Source organism: Leucoraja erinacea, chromosome 39 (genome assembly GCF_028641065.1).
Source record: "Leucoraja erinacea ecotype New England chromosome 39, Leri_hhj_1, whole genome shotgun sequence".
NCBI lineage: Eukaryota > Metazoa > Chordata > Chondrichthyes > Rajiformes > Rajidae > Leucoraja > Leucoraja erinaceus.
The window spans coordinates 10,749,264-10,776,388 of NC_073415.1; the positions used below are offsets into that span (position 1 = coordinate 10,749,264).

General features: G+C 46.2%; 1 protein-coding gene across 3 annotated transcripts in view; it reads left to right on the forward strand.

The window, feature by feature from the left end:
• Positions 1-27,125, forward strand: part of LOC129714350 (adhesion G protein-coupled receptor L1-like) — a 350,449-nt gene that overhangs the window by 216,146 nt on the left and 107,178 nt on the right. For all 3 annotated transcript variants that reach the window (XM_055663898.1, XM_055663900.1, XM_055663899.1), the window contains one exon: positions 876-985. In XM_055663898.1, the coding sequence (XP_055519873.1) occupies positions 876-985 (110 nt within the window). The remainder of the gene's footprint in view (positions 1-875; positions 986-27,125) is intronic.

The window sequence follows — 27,125 nt, forward strand, 5'->3', positions numbered from 1 at the left end:
CTTGAGAGAAAACAGAGGAAATAGATATTATAAGAGTAACTTAGCAAAAGCTCTTTGAATCGCATTTACATAGAAACATAGAAATTAGGTGCAGGAGTAGGCCATTCGGCCCTTCGAGCCTGCACCGCCATTCAATATGATCATGGCTGATCATCCAACTCAGTATCCCGTGCCTGCCTTCTCTCCATACCCCCTGATCCCCTTAGCCACAAGGGCCACATCTAACTCCCTCTTAAATATAGCCAATGAACTGGCCTCAACTACCCTCTGTGGCAGAGAGTTCCAGAGATTCACCACTCTCTGTGTGAAAAAGTTCTTCTCATCTCGGTTTTAAAGGATTTCCCCTTTATCCTTAAGCTGTGACCCCTTGTCCTGGACTTCCCTAACATCGGGAGCAATCTTCCTGCATCTAGCCTGTCCAACCCCTTAAGAATTTTGTAAGTTTCTATAAGATCCCCTCTCAATCTTCTAAATTCTAGAGAGTATAAACCAAGTCTATCCGGTCTTTCTTCATAAGACAGTCCTGACATCCCAGGAATCAGTCTGGGATTTCTAAATCCATTTCAATAAATACTGTTCTCCCATGACCTCGCACGCATGAAGAGCGATGGCGCGGTGATTATGTAATAACTACACAATAAAGACCTTTTTTACCCAAAAAAAATTATTTACTCAAAATAAGATCTGAAACATAAACTACATATGTTTACCTGATGGAAAATCCAAAAAAATAAAAATTGAAAATTTGGACCCAGACCTCCTCAGTCGCCCTCAATTGCCCCCCTGTGGAGCGTAGGCCCCACGTTGGGAACCACTGCTGTAGATGGTCACGTTTGTAAGTCCAAGGACTAAATGGTGTACTCTTTGTGGAACAGGTGCAACAATCGTACGCAGTGTGTGGTGGTGGCTGGATCGGACGTGTTCCCCGACCCTTGCCCTGGGACCTACAAGTACCTGGAGATCCAGTATGAATGCGTCCCCTACAGTAAGTGGCCACTTTGCTTTCTTCTCTCATCCGCGGTCCGCTGCCCTTGTTGTGGAGTTGTCTCTCGGTGGGGGGTTGTCCTCTCACCTCCAGCACCTGTTGGTGTGGGTGGGGTGGGGAGGGGAGGGGGAGAGGCCACAGGGCAAGGGGGACAGATTGGAGTCAGCAGGATACATCTGCCACTTCTGCCTTCCCTTGCAGATACTTGCATGGCAGCATTGAATCTACTCGATCACAACTCCCTCCCTTCCCCCAGACTAATGACTGGCCTTGCTTGGTGTTTGCTGCTGGTAACTTGATCCTTCTAACCCTGCTCACCGCTTCTTTTCAAGACTCCTTCCTCCTTTTCCTCCTTTCTTCCCCCTTTTGTGCCCACAGCTCAGCGAGAAGAGGACTCTGTGGAACCAGCGCAGGATGGGGAGGGGGGTTGAAACCATGAGTTGGGGGCTGTTTGTGTTGTGGAAGTCGGGTGTGGGAGGGGCGGGAACATTAGGTCCTCGCGACGCATGTTGTTACCTAACGGTGTAAAAAGACTGGAGTTCTGTGTCTGCTGGGGTCTGATAATGAGAGACACCCCCCCCCCCCACCCCCAGCCCTGGGTCACCAAGTGTCCACACCCCCCCCCCCCCCCCCCGACCCTGCCCTGCAATGTGAAGGTGCAAATATCACTCCCTACTCTAGGCTCACCAGGCCCAGTCTACACCTCCCCATACAGGTCTACCTGGTAGAGTGTAAGAGGAGGTCCACCATACCTCCACATCCCAATGTCCAAGGTACTGTCTGATAGGTGTTCATCAGTGATAGGAGCAGAATTAGGCCATTCAGCCCATTAAGTCTACTCCGCCATTCAATCATGGCTGATCTATCTCTCTCTCCCATTCCAGCACAAATGGTGGAGTCTGTCGGAGAGTCTGCACCAGTGCAGTGACCACCAGTCCAGTGACCACCAGTGTATTGACCACCAGTGCAGTGACCACCAGTGCAGTGACCACCAGTGCAGTGACCACCAGTGCAGTGACCACCAGTGCAGTGACCACCAGTGCAGTGACCACCAGTGAAGTGACCACCAGTGAAGTGACCACCGTCCAGTGCAGTGACCACCAGTGTAGTGACCACCAGTGCAGTGACCATCATGACCACCGTCCAGTGACCACCAGTGCAGTGACCACCAGTGCAGTGACCACCAGTCCAGTGACCACCAGTGCAGTGACCACCAGTGTAGTGACCACCAGTGCAGTGACCACCAGTGCAGTGACCACCAGTGTAGTGACCACCAGTGTAGTGACCACCAGTGCAGTGACCACCAGTCCAGTGACCACCAGTACAGTGACCACCAGTGCAGTGACCACCAGTCCAGTGACCACCAGTCCAGTGACCACCAGTCCAGTGACCACCAGTGTAGTGACCACCAGTGCAGTGACCACCAGTGCAGTGACCACCAGTCCAGTGACCACCAGTGCAGTGACCACCAGTGCAGTGACCACCAGTGCAGTGACCACCAGTGCAGTGTAGTGACCACCAGTGCAGTGAGTGTGCACCACCAGTGCAGTGACCACCAGTGCAGTGACCACCAGTGCAGTGACCACCAGTGCAGTGACCACCAGTGCAGTGACCACCAGTGCAGTGACCACCAGTGCAGTGACCACCAGTGCAGTGACCACCAGTCCAGTGACCACCAGTCCAGTGACCACCAGTGCAGTGACCACCAGTGCAGTGACCACCAGTGTGACCACCAGTGCAGTGACCACCAGTGCAGTGACCACCAGTGCAGTGACCACCAGTGCAGTGACCACCAGTGCAGTGACCATCATTCCAGTGACCACCAGTGTAGGGACCACCAGTGCAGTGACCACCAGTGCAGTGACCACCAGTGCAGTGACCACCAGTGCAGTGACCACCAGTGGCAGTGACCACCAGTGCAGTGACCACCAGTGCAGTGACCACCAGTGCAGTGACCACCAGTGCAGTGACCACCAGTGTAGTGACCACCAGTGCAGTGACCACCAGTGCAGTGACCACCAGTGCAGTGACCACCAGTGCAGTGACCACCAGTCCAGTGACCACCAGTGCAGTGACCACCAGTGAGTGACCACCAGTGCAGTCCAGTGACCACCAGTCCAGTGACCACCAGTGCAGTGACCACCAGTGCAGTGACCACCAGTCCAGTAGTGACCACCAGTGCAGTGACCACCAGTGTAGTGACCACCCGTCCAGTGACCACCAGTCCAGTGACCACCAGTGCCAGTGACCACCAGTCCAGTGCAGTGACCACCAGTCCAGTGACCACCAGTGCAGTGACCATCATTCCAGTGACCACCAGTGTAGGACAGTGACCACCAGTGACCACCAGTGCAGTGACCCACCAGTCCAGTGACCACCAGTGCAGTGACCACCAGTGTAGTGACCACCAGTGCAGTGACCACCAGTGCAGTGACCACCAGTGCAGTGACCACCAGTGCAGTGACCACCAGTGCAGTGACCACCAGTGCAGTGACCACCAGTGCAGTGACCACCAGTGCAGTGACCACCAGTGTAGTGACCACCAGTCCAGTGACCACCAGTGCAGTGACCACCAGTCCAGTGACCACCAGTGAGTGACCACCAGTCCAGTGACCACCAGTGCAGTGACCACCAGTGCAGTGACCACCAGTGCAGTGACCACCAGTGCAGTGACCACCAGTGCAGTGACCACCAGTGACCACCAGTGCAGTGACCACCAGTGCAGTGACCACCAGTGCAGTGAGTGACCACCAGTGCAGTGACCACCAGTGAAGTGACCACCAGTGCAGTGACCACCAGTGCAGTGACCACCAGTGCAGTGACCACCAGTGCAGTGACCACCAGTGCAGTGACCACCAGTGCAGTGACCACCAGTGCAGTGACCACCAGTCCAGTGACCACCAGTCCAGTGACCACCAGTCCAGTGACCACCAGTCCAGTGACCACCAGTCCAGTGACCACCAGTCCAGTGACCACCAGTGTAGTGACCACCAGTGCAGTGACCACCAGTGTAGTGACCACCAGTGCAGTGACCACCAGTGCAGTGACCACAGTGCAGTGACCACCAGTCCAGTGACAGTGACCACCAGTCCAGTGACCACCAGTCCAGTGACCACCAGTGCAGTGACCACCAGTGCAGTGACCACCAGTCCAGTGACCACCAGTCCAGTGACCACCAGTCCAGTGACCACCAGTGCAGTGACCACCAGTGCAGTGACCACCCGTCCAGTGACCACCAGTCCAGTGACCACCAGTCCAGTGACCACCAGTCCAGTGACCACCAGTCCAGTGACCACCAGTCCAGTGACCACTAGTGCCAGTGCAGTGACCACCAGTCCAGTGACCACCAGTGCAGTGACCATCATTCCAGTGACCACCAGTGTAGGGACCACCAGTGCAGTGACCATCATTCCAGTGACCACCAGTGCAGTGACCACCAGTCCAGTGACCACCAGTCCAGTGACCACCAGTGCAGTGACCACCAGTGTAGTGACCACCAGTGCAGTGACCACCAGTGCAGTGACCACCAGTGTAGTGACCACCAGTGCAGTGACCACCAGTCCAGTGACCACCAGTGCAGTGACCACCAGTGCAGTGACCACCAGTGCAGTGCAGTGACCACCAGTGCAGTGCAGGATATCTCCAGCCCCAGCAACAACACAATAATACTTTATTAGCCAAGTATGTTTTACAACATACGAGGAATTCCATTTGCCAACTCAGTTCTACAAATAAAAAGGAACAGAACACACAAAATACATTTTAACGTAAACATCCACCACAGTGACTCCTCCACATTCCTCACTGTGATGGAAGTCGAAAAAAAGTTCAAACTCTTCCCTTCTTTGTTTTCCCGTGGGTTTTCTCCGGGCGCTCCGGTTTCCTCCCACACTCCAAAGACGTACATGTTTGCAGGTTAATTGGCTTTGGTTAACAAATTGTAAATGGTCCCCAGGGTGCAGGGTGTTGTTGGTGTGTGGTGATCATAGTTCGGCGTAGACCCAACGTGCCAAAGGACCTGTTTCCACGCTGTATCTCAACTTGCAGTGTCTAAATACACAACATAAATGCAGGTTTAATTTAGTTTAGTTTCCTCACGTGAAAAGCTTCTGTTGCGTGCTAACATCAGTCAGCGTAACGCAGTCAGTACAATGAGGCAGCATCTCGGAGCATAGCCTCCCAACCACGTGCCTGCCTTTTCAACTCACTGGAATGGAAGGAACTGCAGATTGAAGCCCCTGTCACACTTCCCCGAGTTACTCACGAATTCTCCCGAGTTTCCCCCTTGCTTCAAACTCGGAGAATGTCCATAGGAGTCCGTGGATATATCGTAGCGGCTCGTAATGCCAGCCGTAGGTACTCGGGGCATCGGCAAAGCCGGGACGTTTTTTTTCAGCCTGTTGAAAAAGTCCACGAGTAAAAAAAATAGCCCAGAGTATCTACGGGCTAATTCTCCGAGTTTGAATCAAAGGGAAAAACTCGGGAAAATTCGTGGTAACTCGGGGAAGTGGGACAAGGGCTTAACTAACTTTCTCCGCAAACATTCCCCTGAGAAGTCAGGGTAGTCTGAAGAAGGGTCTCGACCCGAAACGTCGGATCTGAAGAAGGGTCTCGACCCGAAACGTCGCCTATTTCCTTCGCTCCATAGATGCTGCCTCACCCGCTGAGTTTCTCCAGCATTTTTGTCTACCAGCGGAAAGACAATACATGATTACAATTGAGCCGTTCACAGTGTACAGATACAGGGGAAAGGGAATAATCTGAATAACGTTCTTTCTTTTTGGAAATGGTTCTTTCTTTTATAAATGGGGGTGGGGGTCACTTTGCATCCTGTGACACCACACACAGTTCAGGTTACGCAGCTGCTGTGAAAAAAAAAAGAATTACACAGCAATTGCTGCAAAAACTGTCCATTATATGAAGTGTCTGTCACACTTAGCTGAGAGATCTAACGTACAGTCTGTTGAAAAACACCAGTGAGTTGAAGGTTGGCATGAAAAGCTGGAATAACTCAGCGGGTCAGGCATCATCAGGGTGACGTTTCGGGTCTGAAGAAAAAACGTCACCCATTCCTTCTCTCCAGAGATGCTGCCTGTCCCACTGAGTTACTCCAGTGTCTATCTTCGGTGTAAACCAGCATCTGCAGTTCCTTCCTGCACAAATGGATAAGGCATGCTTTTCCCTTTGAGAATTGTCCCTTTGACAAGCTTTTCCCTTTGAGAATAGGGAAGGTTCAAACAAGAGGACATGACTTCAGAATTAAGGGACAGAAGTTTAGGGGTAATATGAGGGGGAACTTCTTTACGCAGAGAGTGGTAGCGGTGTGGAATGAGCTTCCAGTGGAAGTGGTGGAGGCAGGTTCATTGGTATAATTTAAAAATAAATTGGATAGGCATATGGATGAGAAGGGAATGGAGGGTTATGGTATGAGTGCAGGCAGGTGGGACTAAGGGGAAAAAAATGTGTTCGGCACGGACTTGTAGGGCCGAGATGGCCTGTTTCCGTGCTGTAATTGGTATATGGTTATATGTTATTATATGGTTATACGTTGGGCTCAGACTGAGTAAAGGGCAGCAGAGGCAGATGAATGAGGGGCAGCCGGATTCCTAACAAAAAGAAATTTCGACTTGACTGGCTTGGCATCAGATGAGCTTCCTCGACATCTCCCCAGGGCTCCTGAAGAGAGGCTGATGATCACCATTTACTTATGATCTACACTCTCATTTCTCCCTGTCACGGCAGCGGATGGAGGGACGTGATATTGCTAATATTATTTATAGATGTTCTTTAAACAGCAACGAGGCACCAAAACCATTTCTGCTGCTTCATGCAAATATTCGCAGGCACAATTTGTTACTGGAGATAGAAGGAAGTATTGAGGCAGGATGAAGGGTCTGGGCGCAGCGGGTGGAGCAGCTGCCTCACAGCTCCAGCAACCCGGGTTCAATCCTGACCTCAGGAGCTGTCTGTGTGTGTGGAGTTTCCACATTCTCCCTCGGACTGTGTGTGGGTTGCTCCGGTTTCTCCCACATTCCCACGTGCGGGTTTGTAGGTTATTTGGCCACTACAAATGGTTGTGGGTAGGCGTTAGACTTTGGAAGGAGTTGATGCAAATGCCTGGAGAATACAACAGGTTGGGTTAGGATTAGTGGCAACAAGTAGAGGTGAACTTCACCAACACACACACATGGAAACTCAACACAATGTTACAGAACAACAGGGGCATCTAAACCAGATGGGCACAGCATGGGTGACCACACTCTGTAGGTTGTGGGACTCATCTGGGCAAGATGTACCTACCATGAGCTCACCCCTGGTTAACAAAGACTAGATAGAACACGATAGGGAAAGGTAGTTATTCAACTAGAGGTCCAAACCCAATGGGGCAGAGTGATGGATACAATCAGAATAGATACATAGACAATAGGTGAAGGAGTAGGCCATTCGGCCCTTCGAGCCTGCACCGCCATACAAAATTCTTAAGGGGTTGGACAGGCTAGATGCAGGAAGATTGTTCCCGATGTTAGGGAAGTCCAGGACAAGGGGTCACAGCTTAAGGATAAGGGGGAAATCCTTTAAAACCGAGATGAGAAGAACTTTTTTAACACAGAGAGTGGTGAATCTGTGGAACTCTCTGCCACAGAGGGTACTTGAGGCCAGTTCATTGGCTATATTTTAGAGGGAGTTAGATGTGGCCCTTGTGGCTAAGGGGATCAGGGGGTATGGAGAGAAGGCAGGTACGGGATACTGAGTTGGATGATCAGCCATGATCATATTGAATGGCCGTGCAGGCTCGAAGGACCGAATGGCCTACTCCTGCACCTAATTTCTATGTTTCTAATATGATCATGGCTGATCATCCAGAATCAGTACCCCGTTCCTGCCTTCTCCCTATATCCCTTGATTCCATTAGCCCCAAGAGCTAAATCTAACTCTGTCTTGAAAACATCCAGTGAATTGACCTCCACTGCCTTCTGTGGCAGAGAATTACACAGATTCACACAACTCTCTGGGTGAAAATGTTTTTCCTCATCTCAGTACTAAATGGCCGACCCCTTATTCTTAAACACGTGTGTGGCCCCTGGTTCTGGATGTGGGACTGGAGGAATACTGGGAATGTTAAGGAGTTATTGTGGGCAGGTAATGCTTAGTGGGACCAAATGTATTTCAATGTGAAAATCCCAGCGTATTACCTGACAGAAAAGATGAATGACAATCATGGCCACTCTCACTCCTGCTTAGCAGCTGTGATTTATTGACCACATTCACCAGACTGCTTGCTGCGCATTCCCATCTATGGAATTGTGAAAATAGGACTCGTCCTGAGATGCAGTTGACACAAAAACCTGGAGTAACTCAGAGGGACAGGTAGCATCTCCGGAGAGAAGGAACAGGTGACTTTTTGGGTCGAGACCCTTCTTCAGACCGAAGGTGTTTTGGTGTTTTGGTGTTACGATACAGTCCAGGGCACACCTGACTCTGCCTGTTGTGTGAAAGTGCCAAGTTCTAACCATTTGTCTTTGATGCCGCAGAGGGACTGTTACTGAATTAATGACAGATTCTATCACAATTTCAGCTCCGTCTTATATCCCCCTAACTAACTGTTTCCACATCACTGTCTGGGAGGAATCAATGTGACCTTTCCCCGCAGAGGAGCTGTATAATCACTTTTTGCTTTTGCAGATCCGGAGCTGTGCAAACAGAGCTGGGACCAGCCTGGATTTTCTAATCACTCTCCTTCCTAATATGAAATCTTCACATGATGAATATTTTCAGAGATGCATGAATATCTGTCCCATCTTTCATTATTCTCTCTGTTGCCTCCCTCCAACCACAGCCACACTCTTGAATATTATTATTTGTCTCTCTCTGCTGTCTTCTGCCCCTTTCCCTTCATCCTACCTCTTCTCCTCTGCTCTCCTCCTCATCCTCTCTTTATTCTCTTCGAGTGCAAGATCGTCAGACTTTCCCCATTCTCTTCTTACACTCATTTTCTCACCAGACTGCGACCTCTTTCTTCACCCTCACTGTGTCGTGCATGGGACCATTGTAGGGTTTGGTGTAGAAGGAACTAACCCTGTTTGTTTCCTAATCTAGCAGGACATTCCCACAGACTAACAACTGCTGTGTTGTGTCCGATCTTGTTGGATAGCCTTTAACAATAATCACAAATCAGACATAATCACTTTCCCCGTCAGAATAACACAAGGAAAATATAAATTTCCAAGGACCAAGACAATTTCTTGGCGAGTAAAACATGAGGCGGGCACATCACATCACGAGATTAAATGGAACGCAAATGGGCAAAGTGTTCAGTTGAGTTTATTGTCACGGGTACCGAGGTACAGTGATCAGCTTTTGTTGCCTGCTATCCAGTTAGCGGAAAGACAACACATGATTACAGTCCTACTCGTAAAAGAAAGGTTATATCAACACAAGAGGCTCTCAATGGCTACCATTTCATTGTCCTATACAGGCAACATTGTCCTAAATGGCAAGAATGTCATTGTCCTGTACAGGGACACATGACAATAAACTCACTTGAACTTGAACTTGAACTATCTAATTAGGGCTCTTAAAAATAGCGGAGTCATGGGATATGGGGAGAAGGAAGGATCGGGGATGATCAGCCATGGTCACATTGAATGGCGGTGCTGGCTCGAAGGGCTGAATGGCCTACTCCTGCACCTGTTGTCTATGTGACTATGAAAACCTCTGCATTTACAATCATCTACAAACCCAAATGATCTCATGGTTTTTTTAACCTGTGGATTTGAGCTGGAACCATGAGCAGTGGCAATTTGGTAGCATCAAGGGATTTGTTTAATGTTGACAAGATTCAGATCAGGTTAAAGCTGAACTGTTCATTTGGGCACAGACATTCTCAAGCCCGTTCATTCCACCTTTAGACCAGGTTCAGACCCAACGTACGTTTTGCAGGTCAAGGAAAAAACTGCTCCTCCTTTGGCATCTTTCAAAGTTCATTTGAACTCTCGCAAATGAAAAGGAAATGTCTCCCTCCCCATTCCCAGCCCAGCCTGACCAATCCTATCCTTGCTGATCTTTCAAACTAATGCCGCAAGATAACAATAAATGTAGCGATCAATCTGACCAGCGTCCATCTGACAGAAATGTCCAGCTTTCAATTATTCTAACAATGACCTATCCGTTATCACTGATGCCAGTTATGTTGGAGTGAATGCTCCGATTCTTGTTGTCGTAACTAATTACTTTTACTTCCAGGACATCCAGAACATTTACAAAGAATCTGAAAGGAACACAATAGACATGTGATTACAATAATGTGCTTATTCCCTTCAGATATCCATCTTGTGTTTGGTTCACAATGTCCTTGTATCACATGTATCTTTCCTTTCTGTCCCTTTGTCCCACCTTCCTCTCTTTCAATTACCCTCTCCCCATCACACGTTCTTCTCCATATCGTTTTTGCATCTCATTTAATTCTTGTATCTATCCAAATCTCTTATCTCTCAACTCTCCTAATTCGCAGTTGTATAACCTTTGGTTCTTTAATAGCTAAAGAATTCCTGCAGATAACAAACACACCCTTACTCGAAATATTCTGCATGTGTGGAAAGAGAAAAAAGTTCAAAATATGTAGGAGCTGAATTGGGCCATTCGGCCCTTCAATTTTTGGTCCCCTAATTTGAGGGAGGACAATCTTGCTATTGAGGGAGTGCAGCGTAGGTTTACAAGGTTAATTCCCGGGATGGCGGGACTGTCATATGCTGAGAGAATGGAGCGGCTGGGCTTGTACACACTGGAGTTTAGAAGGATGAGAGGGTTTCTTATTGAAATACATACGATTGTTAAGGGTTTGGACACGCTAGAGGCAGGAAACATGTTCCCGATGTTGGGGGAGTCCAGAACCAGGGGCCACACACACACAGTTTAAGAATAAGGGGTAGGCCATTTAGAATGGAGACGAGGAAACACTTTTTCTCACAGAGAGTGGTGAGTCTGTGGAATTCTCTGCCTGAAAGGGTGGTGGAGGCAGGCTCTCTGGATACTTTCAAGAGAGAGCTAGATAGGGCTCTTAAAGTTGGTGGAGTCAGGGGGATATGGGGAGAAGGCAGGAACGGGGTACTGATTGGGGATGATCAGCCATGATCACATTGAATGGTGGTGCTGGCTCGAATGGCCTACTCCTGCACCTATTGTCTATTGTCTATTTACTCATGGCTGAGCTATCTTCCCTCCCGACCACATTCTCCTACCCTTTCCCCATGAACCCTGACACCCATATTAATCAAGATCCTATTAATCTCCACCTTAAAAATATCATTGGCTTGGACTCCACAGCCGCCTGTGGCAATCGTTAATGTTTCACGTCAAAAGTCCTTCCTTACAAATAACTTTGTGGCCGACATCTTGAGTGTTTGCAGAATTATTATTTTTAGTTAATTGGTTCAGCCATTTGCCGTCATATCTGGCAAGTAAACTGGAATTGTGGCCAATTCTCAATTAAACTGCTCATTGTACCATGGTAATCTTGGAATCCAGATAACTTTTGTCTTTTCCATTGCAAACCATCTTAAATCTTAAACAAAGTGGACGAGCTTGAGGCTCGGTTAGGAATTGTCAAGTTGTGGAAATTGCAGAGACATGAGATTGAGGAAGGGTCCCTACCCAAAACATCATCCATACCTATTCTCCAGAGATGCTGTCTGACCCGCTGAGTTACTCCAGCTTTTTATGTCTGTTCTAAACTTCTTCCCTTCTACTCTCAGGCTCTTTATAAATTCATCTTTATCAAAAGAAAACTTCCTGCTCCCTGCAGTCTATTCAATCAATATTATGGATCATCAGACCTTTCTTCCCAATAATGTGTTGTTGAACATCATTAAAGGTGTTCTACTCTCTGCCAATGTTCTCTTGGCTTGATTATTTATTGAGTTTGTTCTTTCCAAACAAATCAACAAAATCCTTTGCCTTACATCACCCCTGTCTCTACTTTCCTGCCCTGCTTGAATGTTGTGTTCTCCAAAGTTAATACTCTTCCTAATCTAGAATTGCTAGAGTCATAGGTTGTGGAAACAAGTCCTGCTTCTCAGCCTGACCATGTCAACCAAGATGCCCCATCTAGGAGTCTGAAGAATGGTCTCGACCCGAAACTAGGAAAAGGGGAGTACTATCTAAATAGCGTCAAGTTTGGGAAAAGGGGAAGTCATGGTTGTACACCAGTCATTGAAAGTAGGGATGCAGGTACAGCAGGCAGTGAAGAAAGTGAATGGCATGTTGGCTTTCATAGCAAGAGGATTCGAATATAGGAGCAAAGAGGTTCTACTGCAGTTGTACAGGGTCTTGGTGAGACCACACCTGGAGTATTGTGTACAGTTTTGGTCCCCAAATCTGAGGAAGGACATTATTGCCATAGAGGGAGTGCAGAGACGGTTCACCAGACTGATTCCTGGGATGGCGGGATTGTCTCTTATGAAGAGAGACTGGATAGACTTGGCTTTATACTCTCTAGAATTTAGAAGATTGAGAGGGGATCTTATACAAAATTCTTAAGGGGTTGGACAGGCTAGATGCAGGAAGATTGTTCCTGATGTTGGGGAAGTCCAGGACTCTAAACAGCTTAAGGATAAGGGGGAAATCCTTTAAAACCTGAGAAGAACGTTTTTTTACATGAGTGTTCTAGTCTGGCTCTCTGCCACTACATCTGGTAGCCGAGGTTCCAGTTCATTGGCTATATTTGGATGAAAAAGGTTAGATTCAGTTTTGTTTTGGCTAAGCAATCCAGAGGGTACTCGAGAAGGCCACACGGGATACTGACAATCAAATGAACCTCCATGTACATATAGGTGAAGGCGTGAAGGCTTGAATGATAATGGCCTACTCCAGCACCTAATTTCTAGCTCTCACCATGTGGAAACAAGTCCAATCTCAGAGACCATGTCAAAGGAAGAGCCCCATCTAGGCCAGTCTGAAGAATGCTCTCGAACGCTTCTATCTAAATGACCCGATATCTAAATAGCGTTAAGCTGGAAAAACTCAGTACTCAGGATCTGGGGGCCTTGTAGAAACATATGAAAAGTAAGCATGCAGGTGCAGGAGTAGAAAGGAATGGCATGTCAGCCCTTATAACGAGCCTGAACCGCCATTCAAAGTGGTCATTCTGCATCCAAAACCCAGTATCCCACACCTGGAGTTCTCTCCATACCCCCTAATTTGAGGAATTGATCCCTTTAGCCACAAGGGCCACATCTAACTCCCTCTTAAATATAGCCAATGAACTGTGTGGCCTCAACTACCTTCTGTGGCAGAGAGTTCCACAGATTCACCACTCTCAGTGTGAAAAATGTTTTTCTCGTGGCTGATCTATCTCTCGATCCTAACCCCATTCTCCTGCCTTCTCCCCATAACTCCCTGACACCCGCACTAATCAGGAATCTATCTATCTCTGCCTTAAAAATACCCATTGACTTGGCCTCCACAGCCTTCTGTGGCAAAGAATTCCACAGATTTACCACCCTCGGGCTAAATAGATTTCTCCTCATCTCCTTCCTAAAAGAACGTCCTCCCACTCTCCGAAGACGTGCAGGTTTGTAGGTTAATTGGCTTGGTGAGAATGTAAATTGTCCCTAGTGTGTGTCGGATGGTGTTAGTGTGCGGGGATCGCTGGTCGGCGCGCGGACGTGATGGGCCAAAGGGCCTGTTTCTGCGCTGTATCTCTAAACTAAACTAAACTACACTTGAATGGAATATACTCACCTGGTCTCCACCTATTTAGGCAACTGTATCACTTTCCTGTACTCACACCCCATTGACTCTAATCATCCCCCAGAAAAACCATGAAGGACTTTTCTTCAACACACGTTACATGGTCCCAAACCATCAGACATTTACAACTGCAACAATCCAACGCTTTGGAATTCCCTCCCTGTCTAATGTCTAAATTATGATGCACCTTAAAATCTCTCTCTTTAACCAAGCTCTGAGCTAATAGATAGTTTGCCTTGATATCTCCTGTCTCCGCGCCAAACTTTGTTAATAAAACATTTATGAAACACCTTTGGGTATTCAATGATAAAGATGCAATAAAAATATACGTTGCACTTAATGTTGTCCAAGCACACTAACACATCTGGTATTCTGCCTCCTTGCACTTCCATCTACTTACCAGTCCTGTGTCTCCTCTTTGTAAAACGTTCTCTCTGATCTTGCCCCCCACCCCCCTCTCTCTCTCCCTCTCCCCACCCCCCCCTGAATATCAACTGGGATCTCTGCTGAGTGGTTTATTGCTATGAATTGATTTCATAATAGCAATATCGCTAAGTGCATGTGTAATTTAACAAAGCAGTAATGTTCCAGCATTTTATCAATATTAACAATTAATATTTTACTTCAATAACCAGGATGCAGACTCCCTGTCTCAGATTTGTATAGATCTTCAATTTCAATTCAAGTCCAAGTGCCTGTTTTTTTTCCTTTCCATATCACTTGTGTGTGTGTGTGTGTTTGTCCTGGTGGACTGGGATGATGTTGGGAATTGGAATATGCTCCCTCCCCCCTCTGCCCACGTCTGCTCTGAGGTCACTTTCCTGCCACTGTGTATCGTTTGCCCTGTTGCCTTCCTCTCCACCATCTCCAGCCAGTTGTCATATCAAGTCTGAGGTCGGACAGCACCATTGAGTTCCGCTGGTAGTCCCACAATAATATATCGGTTATGGATGGAATATAACCTCGATAACAATGATGCCGTCTGAACAAGGCAGTGGAAACAAAGAGAAAAACATTAACACTGGCCACACAATGGTAAATATGTAATAATGTGCCACGCAGAGAATAACTCACCAAAAATGTAATAACATCATTAAACATGTTCCCTTAAGACATTGGAGCAGAAACATAGAAACATAGACAATAGGTGCAGGAGTAGAGGCCATTCGGCCCTTCGAGCCTGCACCATTCGCCATTCAATATGATCATGGCTGATCATCCAACTCAGTATCCCATCCCTGCCTTCTCTCCATACCCCCTGATCCCTTTAGCCACAAGGGCCACATCTAACTCCCTCTTAAATATAGCCAATGAACTGTGTGGCCTCAACTACCTTCTGTGGCAGAGAATTCCACAGATTCACCGCTCTCTGTGTGAAAAATGTTTTTCTCATCTCGGCCCTAAACCGACGTAATATTCAGCCCATCAAGTCCACTCCACCATTCAATCATGGCTGATCTATTTTCCCCTCTCAACCCCATTCTCCTGCCTTTTCCCCATAACCTTTGACACTCTTGATCAAGAATCTATCTCCACCTTAAAAATACCAGTGTCTTGGCCTCCACAGCCGACTGTAGCAAGGAATTTCACAGATTCCCTTCATACAGTATCTAATCCAAGATATACCTGCCCTAGGTAACTGTGAAGGATATTAACTGATTGAATCTATGCTATGCCTGAAGGATTTAGATTTCACACTGTACAGGTGGCCGTGTTCCCGATCTAACTTTATAACAGTTGGCCTGTTGATAGCACACAGCAGAAGAAAATTAAGTAGGTTTATCATGGTCAAACCATCAGGTTTAGTTTAGAGATACAGCGCGGAAACAGGCCCTTCGGCCCACCGAGTCCGTGCCGACCAGCGATCCCCGCACACTAACACTATCCTACACCCACTAGGGACAATTTTAACATTTACCAAACCAATTTACCTACACACCTGTACGTCTTTGGAGAGTGGGAGGAAACTGGAGATCCTGGAGAAAACCCACACAGGTCACGGGGAGAGCGTGCAAACTCCGTACAGACAGACCCCGTAGTCAGCATCGAACCCGGGTCTCCGGCACTGCATTCGCTGTAAGGCAGCAACTCTACCGCTGCGCCACCGTGACTGCCCCGTGAATCTGTTGCATTCAGAACGGACATTCATAGGCCAGGGTTCATGGCACTGAGTTTGGACAGTCTACAAGACCATAGGGGTAATATGAGGGGGAACTTCTTTACTCTTGGTGAATCTCTGGAACTCTCTGCCACAGAGGGTACTTGAGGCCAGTTCATTGGCTATATTTAAGAGGGAGTTAGATGTGGCCCTTGTGGCTAAGGGGATCAGGGGGTATGGAGAGAAGGCAGGTACGGGATACTGAGTTGGATGATCAGCCATGATCATATTGAATGGCGGTGGGCTCGAAGGGCCGAATGGCCTACTCCTGCACCTAATTTCTATGTTTCTATGTTTACTCAGAGAGTGGTAGCGGTGTGGAATGAGCTTCCAGTGGAAGTGGTGGAGGCAGGTTCATTGGTATCATTTAAAAATAAATTGGATAGGTATATGGATGAGAAGGGAATGGAGGGTTATGGTATGAGTGCAGGCAGGTGGGACTAAGGGGAAAAAAAGTTGTTCGGCACGGACTTGTAGGGCCGAGATGGCCTGTTTCCGTGCTGTAATTGTTATATGGTTATGAGTTAACACATCAGATGCTCAACCATTCACTGTTCAATAACATCTACTGAGCTTCTATCTCAATACCATATCAATATCAGGAATGAGTGGGTCAACCTACGATGAGCGTTTGTCGGCACTGGGCCTGCACCCGCTGGAGTTTAGAAGAATGAGGGGGGGACCTCATTGAAACGTACAGAATAGCGAAAGGCTTGGATAGAGTGGATGTGGACTGGTGAGAGATTGGATAGAGTGGATGTGGACAAAGAATTAAAGGACGTTCTTTTAGGAAGGAGATGAGGAGAAATCTCTTTAGTCATAGGGTGGTGAATCTGTGGAATTCATTGCCACAGAAGGCTGTGGAGGCCAAGTCAGTGGATATTTGTAAGGCAGAGATAGACAGATTTTTGATTAGTACGGGTGTCAGAGGTTTATGGGAGAAGGCAGGAGAATGGGGTTAGGAAGGAATGATATATCAGCCATGATTGAATGGTGGGGTAGACTTGATGGGCCGAATGGCCTAATTCTACACTTATCACATGACCTTATGCTATGGATTGTGAACAGCTGGCTCCATCACCACTGATCATATTAAACCACAACTGGTCACCCTAATCAATTTATTCCCAACCTGTAATTTTGTTCAATGTCCAACCCTCTCCCTATATCAACTAATTAACTCCAGCCTCATGTGCTCCTATCTTGGTCATCGTCCGATGGAGAATTTAATTGAACACGTTCCAAATATACACCACCTCCACTGGTTCCCCCTTATCTATTCCAGCCACACCTTCAATTAAGTAAGTAAGTACGTTTATTGGCCAAGTATTCACATACAAGGAATTTGCATTGGTGCTCTGCCCACAACTAACAACATGACACACAGTGACAGTTACGAATGACTCAGAAAACACTAAACATTAATAATAATAAGACATTAATGATAAAACACCATAGAAATCCAGCAGATGAATCAAACATGATTTATATTCATAAATCCGTTAGCTCTGCTCAATTTAATTTTCTTTTCTAAGTGTTACAAATTATATTATTGATTCCAGCATTTTCCTTACCATTGATCTCAGGATAACAGATCAGAAGTTCCCCGTCTCACCCCTTCTGATCTTAAATAACGGGGTCAATTTTGCTACTTTCCCACCATCTACAAGAAACATTTCCAAAATCTGTAGAACTTGGGAAGATGATAATCAAAGCATGTGTTATCTTTAAAGCTACCAGTGTTTCAGTGACATCTCTCCTCATTCTTCCGAACTCGACTGTAAGCAAGTTTTGTACACCAACCTGGTCTACCCAATCTTTCATAAGATCATCCCACCATCCCAGGAATTAGTCTGGTGTTCTACATCAAATCTATTTTTCTTAAGTAAGGAAATCAACACTTCACACCATATGATACATGTGGTCTCACCAAGCCCCTATATAATTGCAGGACACCCTTGCTTCTGTATTGACAACCTCCAGCAGTGAAGACCCATGTACCAACTCCTTTCTTAACTAAGGTAGACAAAAGTGCTGGAGAAACTCAGCGGGTGCAGCAGCATCTATGGAGCGAAGGAAATAGGCAACGTTTCAAGTCAAGTCGTCAAGTCAAGTCAAGTCAAGTTTATTTGTCACATACACATACGAGATGTGCAGTGAAATAAAAGTGGCAATGCTCGCGGACTTTTGTGCAAAAGACAAACAACAAAACAACCAAACTAATTATAAACACAATCATAACACACATATTCTTATTCATAATAAATAATAGAAGGAAAAACGTTCTGTAGAGTTAGTCCCTGGTGAGATAGGCGTTTACAGTCCGAATACAGTCCGAAGGGCCAAAACCCTTCTTCAGACTGATGGAGGATGAGGGAGGGCGGGGAGAAGAAAGGAAAAAGGAAGAGGAGGAGCCCGAGGGCTGAGGGAGAGCTGAGAGGGGAGGAGACAGCAAGGGCTGCAGGAAATTGGAGAATTCAATGTTTATGCCACTAGGGTGCAGACTGCCCAAGGTGTTGTTTCTCCAATTTCCAGTGGAGCTCACTCTGGCCATGGAGGAGCACAACCTCCTGTGTTATCTTCATGCTACACCTATATGTTTGCTTTCAGTGACTAATGTACAAGACTAATGTCCAGGTCATTCATGCTGTACATCAATAGTTCCTCATCCTGCACCAGTTAAATAATATTCTGTGTTTGGTCATCTTAACATTTAGCCACACTATACTGCATCTATACTCACAGCTTAAGGATAAGGGGGAAATCCTTTAGAACCGAGATGAGAAGAACTTTTTTCACACAGAGAGTGGAGAGTCTCTGGAACTCTCTGCCACAGAGGGTAGTTGAGGCCAGTTCATTGGCTATATTTAAGAGGGAGTTAGATGTGGCCCTTGTGGCTAAGGGGATCAGGGGGTATGGAGAGAAGGCAGGTACGGGATACTGAGTTGGATGATCAGCCATGATCATATTGAATGGCGGTGCAGGCTCGAAGGGCCGAATGGCCTACTCCTGCACCTAATTTCTATGTTTCTATGTTTCTATCTACCATGAGTTAGCACATGTATTCCACCTGCCTAAATCATCTTGAAGCCTCTTTGCATCAACTGAATGCACAATCCCATCCAGTTTTGTGCAGTGGATATATTTAGAAATATCCCATTTAGTTCCTTCACTCATATCATTGATTGAGATTAGCCGTCTAGTTTCCAATTATCTTACGATAGAATACTCAGCCCACTATCCCAGCACACTCAGTCTCAGGTTCTCTCCACAATTATTGAGTTTGAACAGCCGTAGTTCAGTTCGTCATTAGACCAAAGTTGTAGACTCTTGGTCTCACTCTTAAGCATCGTGAGTTTGCACAGTGTCAGTCTTGTACTCACACATTGGTAACCAATGTATTGAGTTGGGGACTTTTCTATTCTACAGTGTAGTGAGTATGTAGTCAGTCCAGCTGTCCACTGTGGATATAAAGAACTGCAGATGCTTTTTTTAAAAGACAGAGTGCTGGAGTAACTAAGCGGGTAAGGCATCCCTGGAGATCATGGATAGGTGACCTTTCTTCAGTCTTCTTCTCAGATTCAGATTCAATTTCAATTTTAATTGTCATTGTCAGTGTACAGTACAGAGACAACAAAATGCATGAAACCCTTCTGGAAATAGGCAACGTTTCGGGCCGAAACCCAGAAGGGTTTCGACCCGAAACGTTGCCTATTTCCTTAGCTCCATAGATGCTGCTGCACCCGCTGAGTTACTCCAGCACTCTGTGAAACATCACCTATCCATGTTCTCCACAGATGCTGCCTGACCCGCTGAGTTACTCCAGCACTCTGTGAAACGTCACCTATCCATGTTCTCCACAGATGCTGCCTGGCCCGCTGAGTTATGGTGCAGCAGCATCTATGGAGCGAAGGAAATAGGCAATGTTTCGGGCCGAAACCCTTCTGGAAATAGGCAATGTTTCGGGCCGAAACCCGGAAGGGTTTCGACCCGAAACGTTGCCTATTTCCTTAGCTCCATAGATGCTGCCTGACCCGCTGAGTTACTCCAGCACTCTGTGAAACGTCACCTATCCATGTTCTCCACAGATGCTGCCTGACCCGCTGAGTTACTCCAGCACTCTGTGTGACTTATTCAGCTGTCCAAATGCACTAGTTTGCATTATCTAGTCCAATCCTTAGGATATTGAGTATGACAGTCTCTGTCTACAACAAAGTCTTTATCTAGTTGTCATTGCCTTGATTTTAGGCAGGCTCAGCAGTGTCTCTCAAACTGGTTTGCTGGATCCTGGATAGTTGAGATCCTCAATGGACACAAAATGCTGGAGTAACTCAGCGGGACAGGCAGCATCTCTGTATAGAAGGAATGGGTGACGTTTCGGGTCGAGACACTTCTTCAGCTAAATCCTCACGGTCTTTGTTGGACAGCCACAGTCTGATACGTTGCAGTTAGTATTTTGTGTTGGGTCTCACTTGGCAGAATGCTACGTCAATGCAGAAACCTGTTCTTATTCCCAGTCTGGGAACCGTATTAAATGCGTATGGGTTGAGATATATTGACAAGTGTTAGAGGTGCCTTTTGGCTGAGAATGAGACAAAAGCGTTCTTGAGAAATTTCACATCTACTATAACCAAACCTTTTTATTCCTTCACTCATTGTTACACAGAGCAATGTTCCATTTCTCAGTATCAGTCCTCTCTCCCTCTCTCTCTCCCTCTCTCCCTCTCCCCCTCTCTCCCTCTCCCTCTCCTCTCTCTCCTCTCTCTCCCTCTCTCCCTCTCTCCCTCTCCCTCCCTCTCTTTCTCCCTCTCCCTCTCTCCTCTCTCTCCCTCTCTCTTTCCCTCTCTCTCCCTCTCCTTCCCTCTCTCCCTCTCTCTCTCTCCCTCCCTCCCTCCTCTCCCTCTCTCCCCCTCTCTCCTCTCTCCCCTCCCCCCTCCCTCCCTCTCTCCCTCTCCCCCTCCTCCCTCTCTCTCTCTCCCTCCCTCCCTCTCTCTCCCTCTTCTCTCTCTCTCTCTCCCTCTCTCTCCCTCTCTCCTCTCTCTCTCTCTCTCTCTCCCTCCCTCCCTCTCTCTCTCTCTCTCTCTCTCCCTCTCTCCCCCTCTCTCTCTCTCTCTCTCTCTCTCTCTCTCTCTCTCTCTCCCTCTCTCTCTCTCTCTCTCTCTCTCTCTCTCTCTCCTCTCTCCCTCTCTCCCTCTCTCCCTCTCTCCCTCCTTCCCTCCCTCTCTCTCTGTGTGATCGTTGCATCATTTTCAATTCTTTATGGCGTGTGAACATTTTTCTGCATTTCACAAGAAAAAATACATTTGGGATTGTGACCGATGTATTAAAAGCCTGAAACACATCTGTACATTAGGCACCCAACTATTAACTATAGGTTATATACCTGTGTTGCAGAATGATTTAGATGTCAACAATGCAATGTTGATTGCAATATTATGCATTATCATATACCCATATGTATTGCTGTTTTTATTGTCTGTTTTTTGTACAATAGAATCTGTTTTAAAGTACTGCACATTATTATATGCAATATTCACGAGTCACTATTGAAGGATAGTACAATCCATCAGTCGACACACAATCTACTGCAGTGTTACGATTTGTCACATCAGTGGAAAGCAGAATGATGTAGACCGATGTGGATTGTGTTACACTATTGTCTATGTTTATATGCCTGGACCTGAACCTTCTGCAGGCTTACTGCTCCCTGTAGAAGTACAAATGCCCAATACAAGGGGACATGTTTCTCCTCCAAATCACGCAGTAGAACCAGGCAACCAGTTAGCGACCTGACTTAGAGTTACAACCCCCATCTGGTTTGCTCATCACCCTTTCTCCTGTTACGACAATGTGTGAAGTGCTGCATTCATCATTCCATCATCAGTTAGTCTCTGCATTTCCTTGCCAATAAAACTCTCCTCTCCTTAATTTGGAAATATTCCATCTCCTCTCCTGGTGTACACTTCACTGTGTTTATCTCCCCATACTCCTCTGTATGAAATGTTTAAATTATCTCACTCTAGATTCCACATCTCCTCACATTATCCAGTTCCGCCCTTCACTTGCAAATCAACTTTTCTCAACAGCTTTCTCATCTGTTTGATTCTCAGATCCAGCAACTCAGCCTTCCATCATTAAATTGCATTCCAAATACTCTCTCTGCCTTATGGAATTCTTGGTCCATTGCCTGATAACCATTCCCATGTTTTAACCATTTGCCATTGGTTGTTCTCTAGTAGCGATTACTGCCCATATCACTTCCATTCTCTTTCTTCTTCTCCCATCGTCTATATTTTATCCCATGGACTATTAGTCCATGAGCCTCCTAGTAAATTCTCCATCAGTGTCTTTCCATTCATTGACTATTGAGTTACAAACTCATTTTCCTGTAGACAATCTTCTGATTTACCATCAGTTTCCAGTAACTAGTCAGATCTCCATGCTCCACTCATTACACTCACTCCCTGCCAACATTGGACTTCCTCCATTATCCATTAGACTCATTGCCCATCATCCCGGGATTATTCTCATAGACCTCCTCTAGAACCTCTCCAATGCTAGCCCATCCTTCCTCAGATATGGGGCCCAAAACTGTGTACACAATACTCCAAATGAGTTCCAATGAGTTGGCCATTCCTTCCACTGGTTTCTGATCGTGGACTCCATCTATTGCTCCTCAGACTTTGCCTATGATGCATCTTGCATTCCCCATTCATCTCTGCCCATTAGGGCCACCACAGCATCACTAAAATCCTCCCATTACAAGATTTTGGCATAAAGCATATTAGACATGCTTTGCTTGGCCTTAATTCTCCTCCTCTTCCCCAATACACATTCACTTCCCATTAAATGTTGCACAGGAATAGGTGACGTTTTGAGTCAAGATCCTTCTTCGTCTGAAGAAAGGTCTCGACCCGAAACGTCACCTATTCCATCGCTCCATAGATGCTGCCTCACTCGCTGAGTTTCTCCAGCATTTTTGTCTACCTTCGATTTTTCCAGCATCTGCAGTTCTTTCTTAAACACTTTGCTTTAGATCTGTCCTATATATCCAGACTGTTTTACTATCCATCTCATTAGCTGGTGCTCACTCACTAACCTGTTAGAATCACTGTGCATCATGCCTGTCATGTTGGTCTGATGTAGATGCCATACAAAGCTATGGTAGTGTGAACCTTACTGAGTTTGAAGTACCCGTGGAACAGAAGATAAGACACAAGAAGCTGGAGTAACTCAGAGGGTCAGACAGCATCTCTGGGGAGAAGGGAATAGATGACATTTCGGGTCGGGACCCTTATTCAAAAGAGTCTCAACCCGAAACATCATCTATTCCGTTTCTCCAGAGATGTTGTCTGACCTGATGAGTTACTGCGGCTTTTTGTGTCTATTTGCAGATTAGCTGTTTTGTTAGTTAGTTTAGTTTATTGTCACGTGTACCGAGGTACAGTGAAAAGCTTTTGTTGCGTGCTAACCAGTCAGCAGAAAGACAATACATGATTACAATCGATCCATTTATTGTGTAGAGATACATGATAAGGGAAACTGAATCTGTTTTGGATTTTGGAATTCGGAAACTGAATCTGTTGCCAAAAGTCAAACAATAACTTAATCTCCTAGATCAAACGTGAAGTGGTTATGAAGGAACAGGCATAAGACCATGGATAATGCATGGGTTTTATCACTCAGGAGAGGCAATGAAACACCAAACAGTAGGTGTGAAAGTGACAAATGAGAAATCCCAGATGTCACTGGAGGATGGCATCATGGATTTTTAAAAAGGGCAATGATTCTGACATCAACCAACAAACACCATGTGTGCATGTCCTACCATCATATCAAACAAATCAGCTCCTTAACTGGTTAGCAATGGTTAGAGTAGCCCCAAGCATCACTGGTTGCCAACTGATCATACGATGGGAGATAATGGCTTGCTCAGAAGTCCAATAGGATTAACTGTTGATGTAGAGTGTGAAGTGAGATGCAGAGCTCTGTCTGGGTACATGGGCACAAATGTAACTTTTATTAATGGATCTTGTTTCATTCAGTCAAAGTAGGTAATGAATGGCTCAGTCCTCAATTCCAGACGGCCCTGTTATTTTTCCACCTGTTCTCATTTAACCAAATCGTGTCATCATTTTTCCAAGGAATTGTGAAATGTGACTTGTCAAGTCTGTGGAGATCCCGGCCTCTCCTACTAACCCCTTTCTCTCAGTTAAAACTGTGTAACAATCTACTGGCTACCAATATTAGTTCTGCACAAGATTGCTGTTGAGTTCTGGGAGTTGATGGATATTCAACGAGAACAAAAAAAAACAATTTCATTATTCCATGACAGGTTTGTTCAAATCGCCAACATTAAAAAAAAAACAGAAAAGTTATACCACTGGTTGCAGTGCTCGGAAAAATGTTAATCTATTTTCTCTTTTTTCTTGTACTTTTCACTCTGTCTCTTCCGATGCTTAAATAGAAGTGGATCAAAAAGGTAAAGCTATAACATACACAGTTCCAACCCCAACACTTTGTTTTTTGTACCTATATAATTGTTTATCACCTTATCCCCCTTTCTCTGGTGTGCTGGCCCTAACAGGGGCTCATGTGTTGCCACAAATTAATTCTGAGTCTATCTATCTCAACCTGTAACTAGCTGTCATTAGCCTGAATTCACATACCTAACATGGGGACATCAGTAAGTGTAAAAGTCGTTCGGGATATGTTGTTTTACCTCCGTAGGGATATTTCTTTCCCATGGGAGCTTCAATGTGTCCATAAATGCCATCTGCCTGATTTTTTATCTAGTGCCTTTTCATGTTTCCCCATAGCAACCAGGTTTCCTGGGCTGCCTTACTTGCTGCCTACTCTCTCTTGCTTTTTGCAATCTTCCTTATAACACCTTGTAATCGTTGTTTATCTATGATTTTGGTTCCTTTGTTTAGTTCCATGTGCATTGACTCGACCAGATGCAAGATTGCAAAATTCATCCATTTATTTATTTACTGTTCCGAAACTTTATTTTTTTTTAAAAGGACATTTTTTTTGTTTAAAGTGTTTTTGAGGGGAAAAGAAAGACAAAGAGATCTTTACAAAAAATAACGATGTGGTGTCTTGATGCTGGGTGCAGCCATGAGATGCAGCCATGATGTGATATTCTGACTACTTTTGATGTGAGCTGGGGTTCAATAAGGGATGAATTGTAATCGCAGCGGAATTTTGCTGCCTCTTAAAAGGGGTGGAATTAAGTGGGAACATGGCTTCATTGCTAACCAACTTCTCAAGAGTGTTGTCACCTGTTCCAGCCTGCATCTCACTTTATGGTCTGGGTCTATTGGGCATCATAAAGCCACAGGTGGGAGTCAGTTACAAGACTGTGGCTCGATTAACTTGGGCAGCCTACAGAGATCTAAAAAAGCAATGTCTTATAGCTCCTTGAATGTCCTCAACTCAACCCAAAAGTGCTTGGCAGACAATGGAAATACTTTCAAAATTCAGTCACTTTGGCAAAATGTCGGAATTTCAACAGGGCAATTTGCACACAGGAAGCTCTGACAGACAGATATGTGATTACATCTGTGTCCCCTGTTCTGGGTATCTTGGGGGAAATATGCCATGACCATCAGGAGGAGAAAATAGTGCCATCACCATCAAAAATATCAGAGCAGCACTCAGAATGCAGAGACAAAGAACTGCAGATGTTGTTAATTACACAAAGGGGCAAAGTGGTGGTGTTACCCATGTTTGGTTTAGTTTAGTTTAGAGATACAGCGCAGAATCAGGCATTTCGGCCCACCGAGTCCGCACCGACCAGAGATCCCCGCACATTAACACTATCCTACACACACAAGGGACAATTTACACTCATACCAAACTCACAAACCTGTACGTCTTTGGAGTGTGGGAGGAAACCGAAGATCTTGGAGAAAATCCCACGCAGGTCATGGGGAGAACGTACAAACTCCGTACAGACAGCGCCCGTAGTTGGGATCGAACCCGGGTCTTGAGGCGCAACTGTGAGGAGGCAACTCTCACAAACATGGTCAGGAGACATCTCTGGCGAACCTGAAGCATAGGTGACGTTTCAGGCTGCCTGACCCCTGAACTCCACCATCTATCCATCCATGTTCTCCACAGATGCTGCCTGACCCGCTGAGTTACTCCAGCACTCTGTGAAACGTCACCTATCCATGTTCTCCACAGATGCTGCCTGACCCGCTGAGATGCTGCCTGCCCGCAGCATGGTGCAGCAGCATCTATGGAGCTAAGGAAATAGGCAACGTTTCGGGCCGAAACCCTTCTGGAAATAGGCAACGTTTCGGGCAGAAATCCTTCTGGAAATAGGCAACGTTTCGGGCCGAAACCCTTCCGTTGCCTATTTCCTTAGCTCCATAGATGCTGCTGCACCCGCTGAGTTACTCCAGCACTCTGTGAAACGTCACCTATCTATGTTCACCACAGATGCTGCCTGACCCGCTGAGTTACTCCAGCATTTTTTTGTGTCTGTATTTGCTCGAGGCTGTTGTGTTATGATGACTTGTCACATGTTTGTTTGTGCAACTCCACAAGGCAGAGCACATCGTCAGCTTGGCATACATTAGTTCATCTCTCCCCTTCAGTTATTTAACCTGGGCAATCCATTCTCCAAATTCACAGAGATCCTCCCACTCAGCATCTCCCCGTGAATCCCACACTTCCCTCCGCTCCTTCAGTTGCCAGCATGTCCATGGTATCCAGAGTACCTGTACAGAGCTGGCAGTCTACTAACGCTGTTAACTCATTCTCGGAGCACAGTCTCTCCAGAGAATCTCAAGCAGCGAATGGTTGCTCAATACTTCATGTCCCCAAATGCACCACCATCTGGTCCTTACGTTTCCAGTCCCTTTCAGTGCTAATAATACCATCCAGTCAGAAAATACTAAGTGTTTTCACGTATTAGAGTACAGAGGAGATTTACTAAAATGTTGCCTGGGTTTCAACAACTAAGTTGCAGAGATAGGTTGAATAAGTTAGGTCTTTATTCTCTGGAGCGCAGAAGGTTAAGGGGGACTTGATAGAGGTCTTTAAAATGATGAGAGGGATAGACAGAGTTGATGTGGACAAGCTTTTCCCTTTGAGAATAGGGAAGATTCAAACAAGAGGACATGACTTCAGATTTACGGGACAGAAGTTTAGGGGTAATATGAGGGGGAACTTCTTTACTCAGAGAGTGGTGGCGGTGTGGAATGAGCTCCCAGTGGAAGTGGT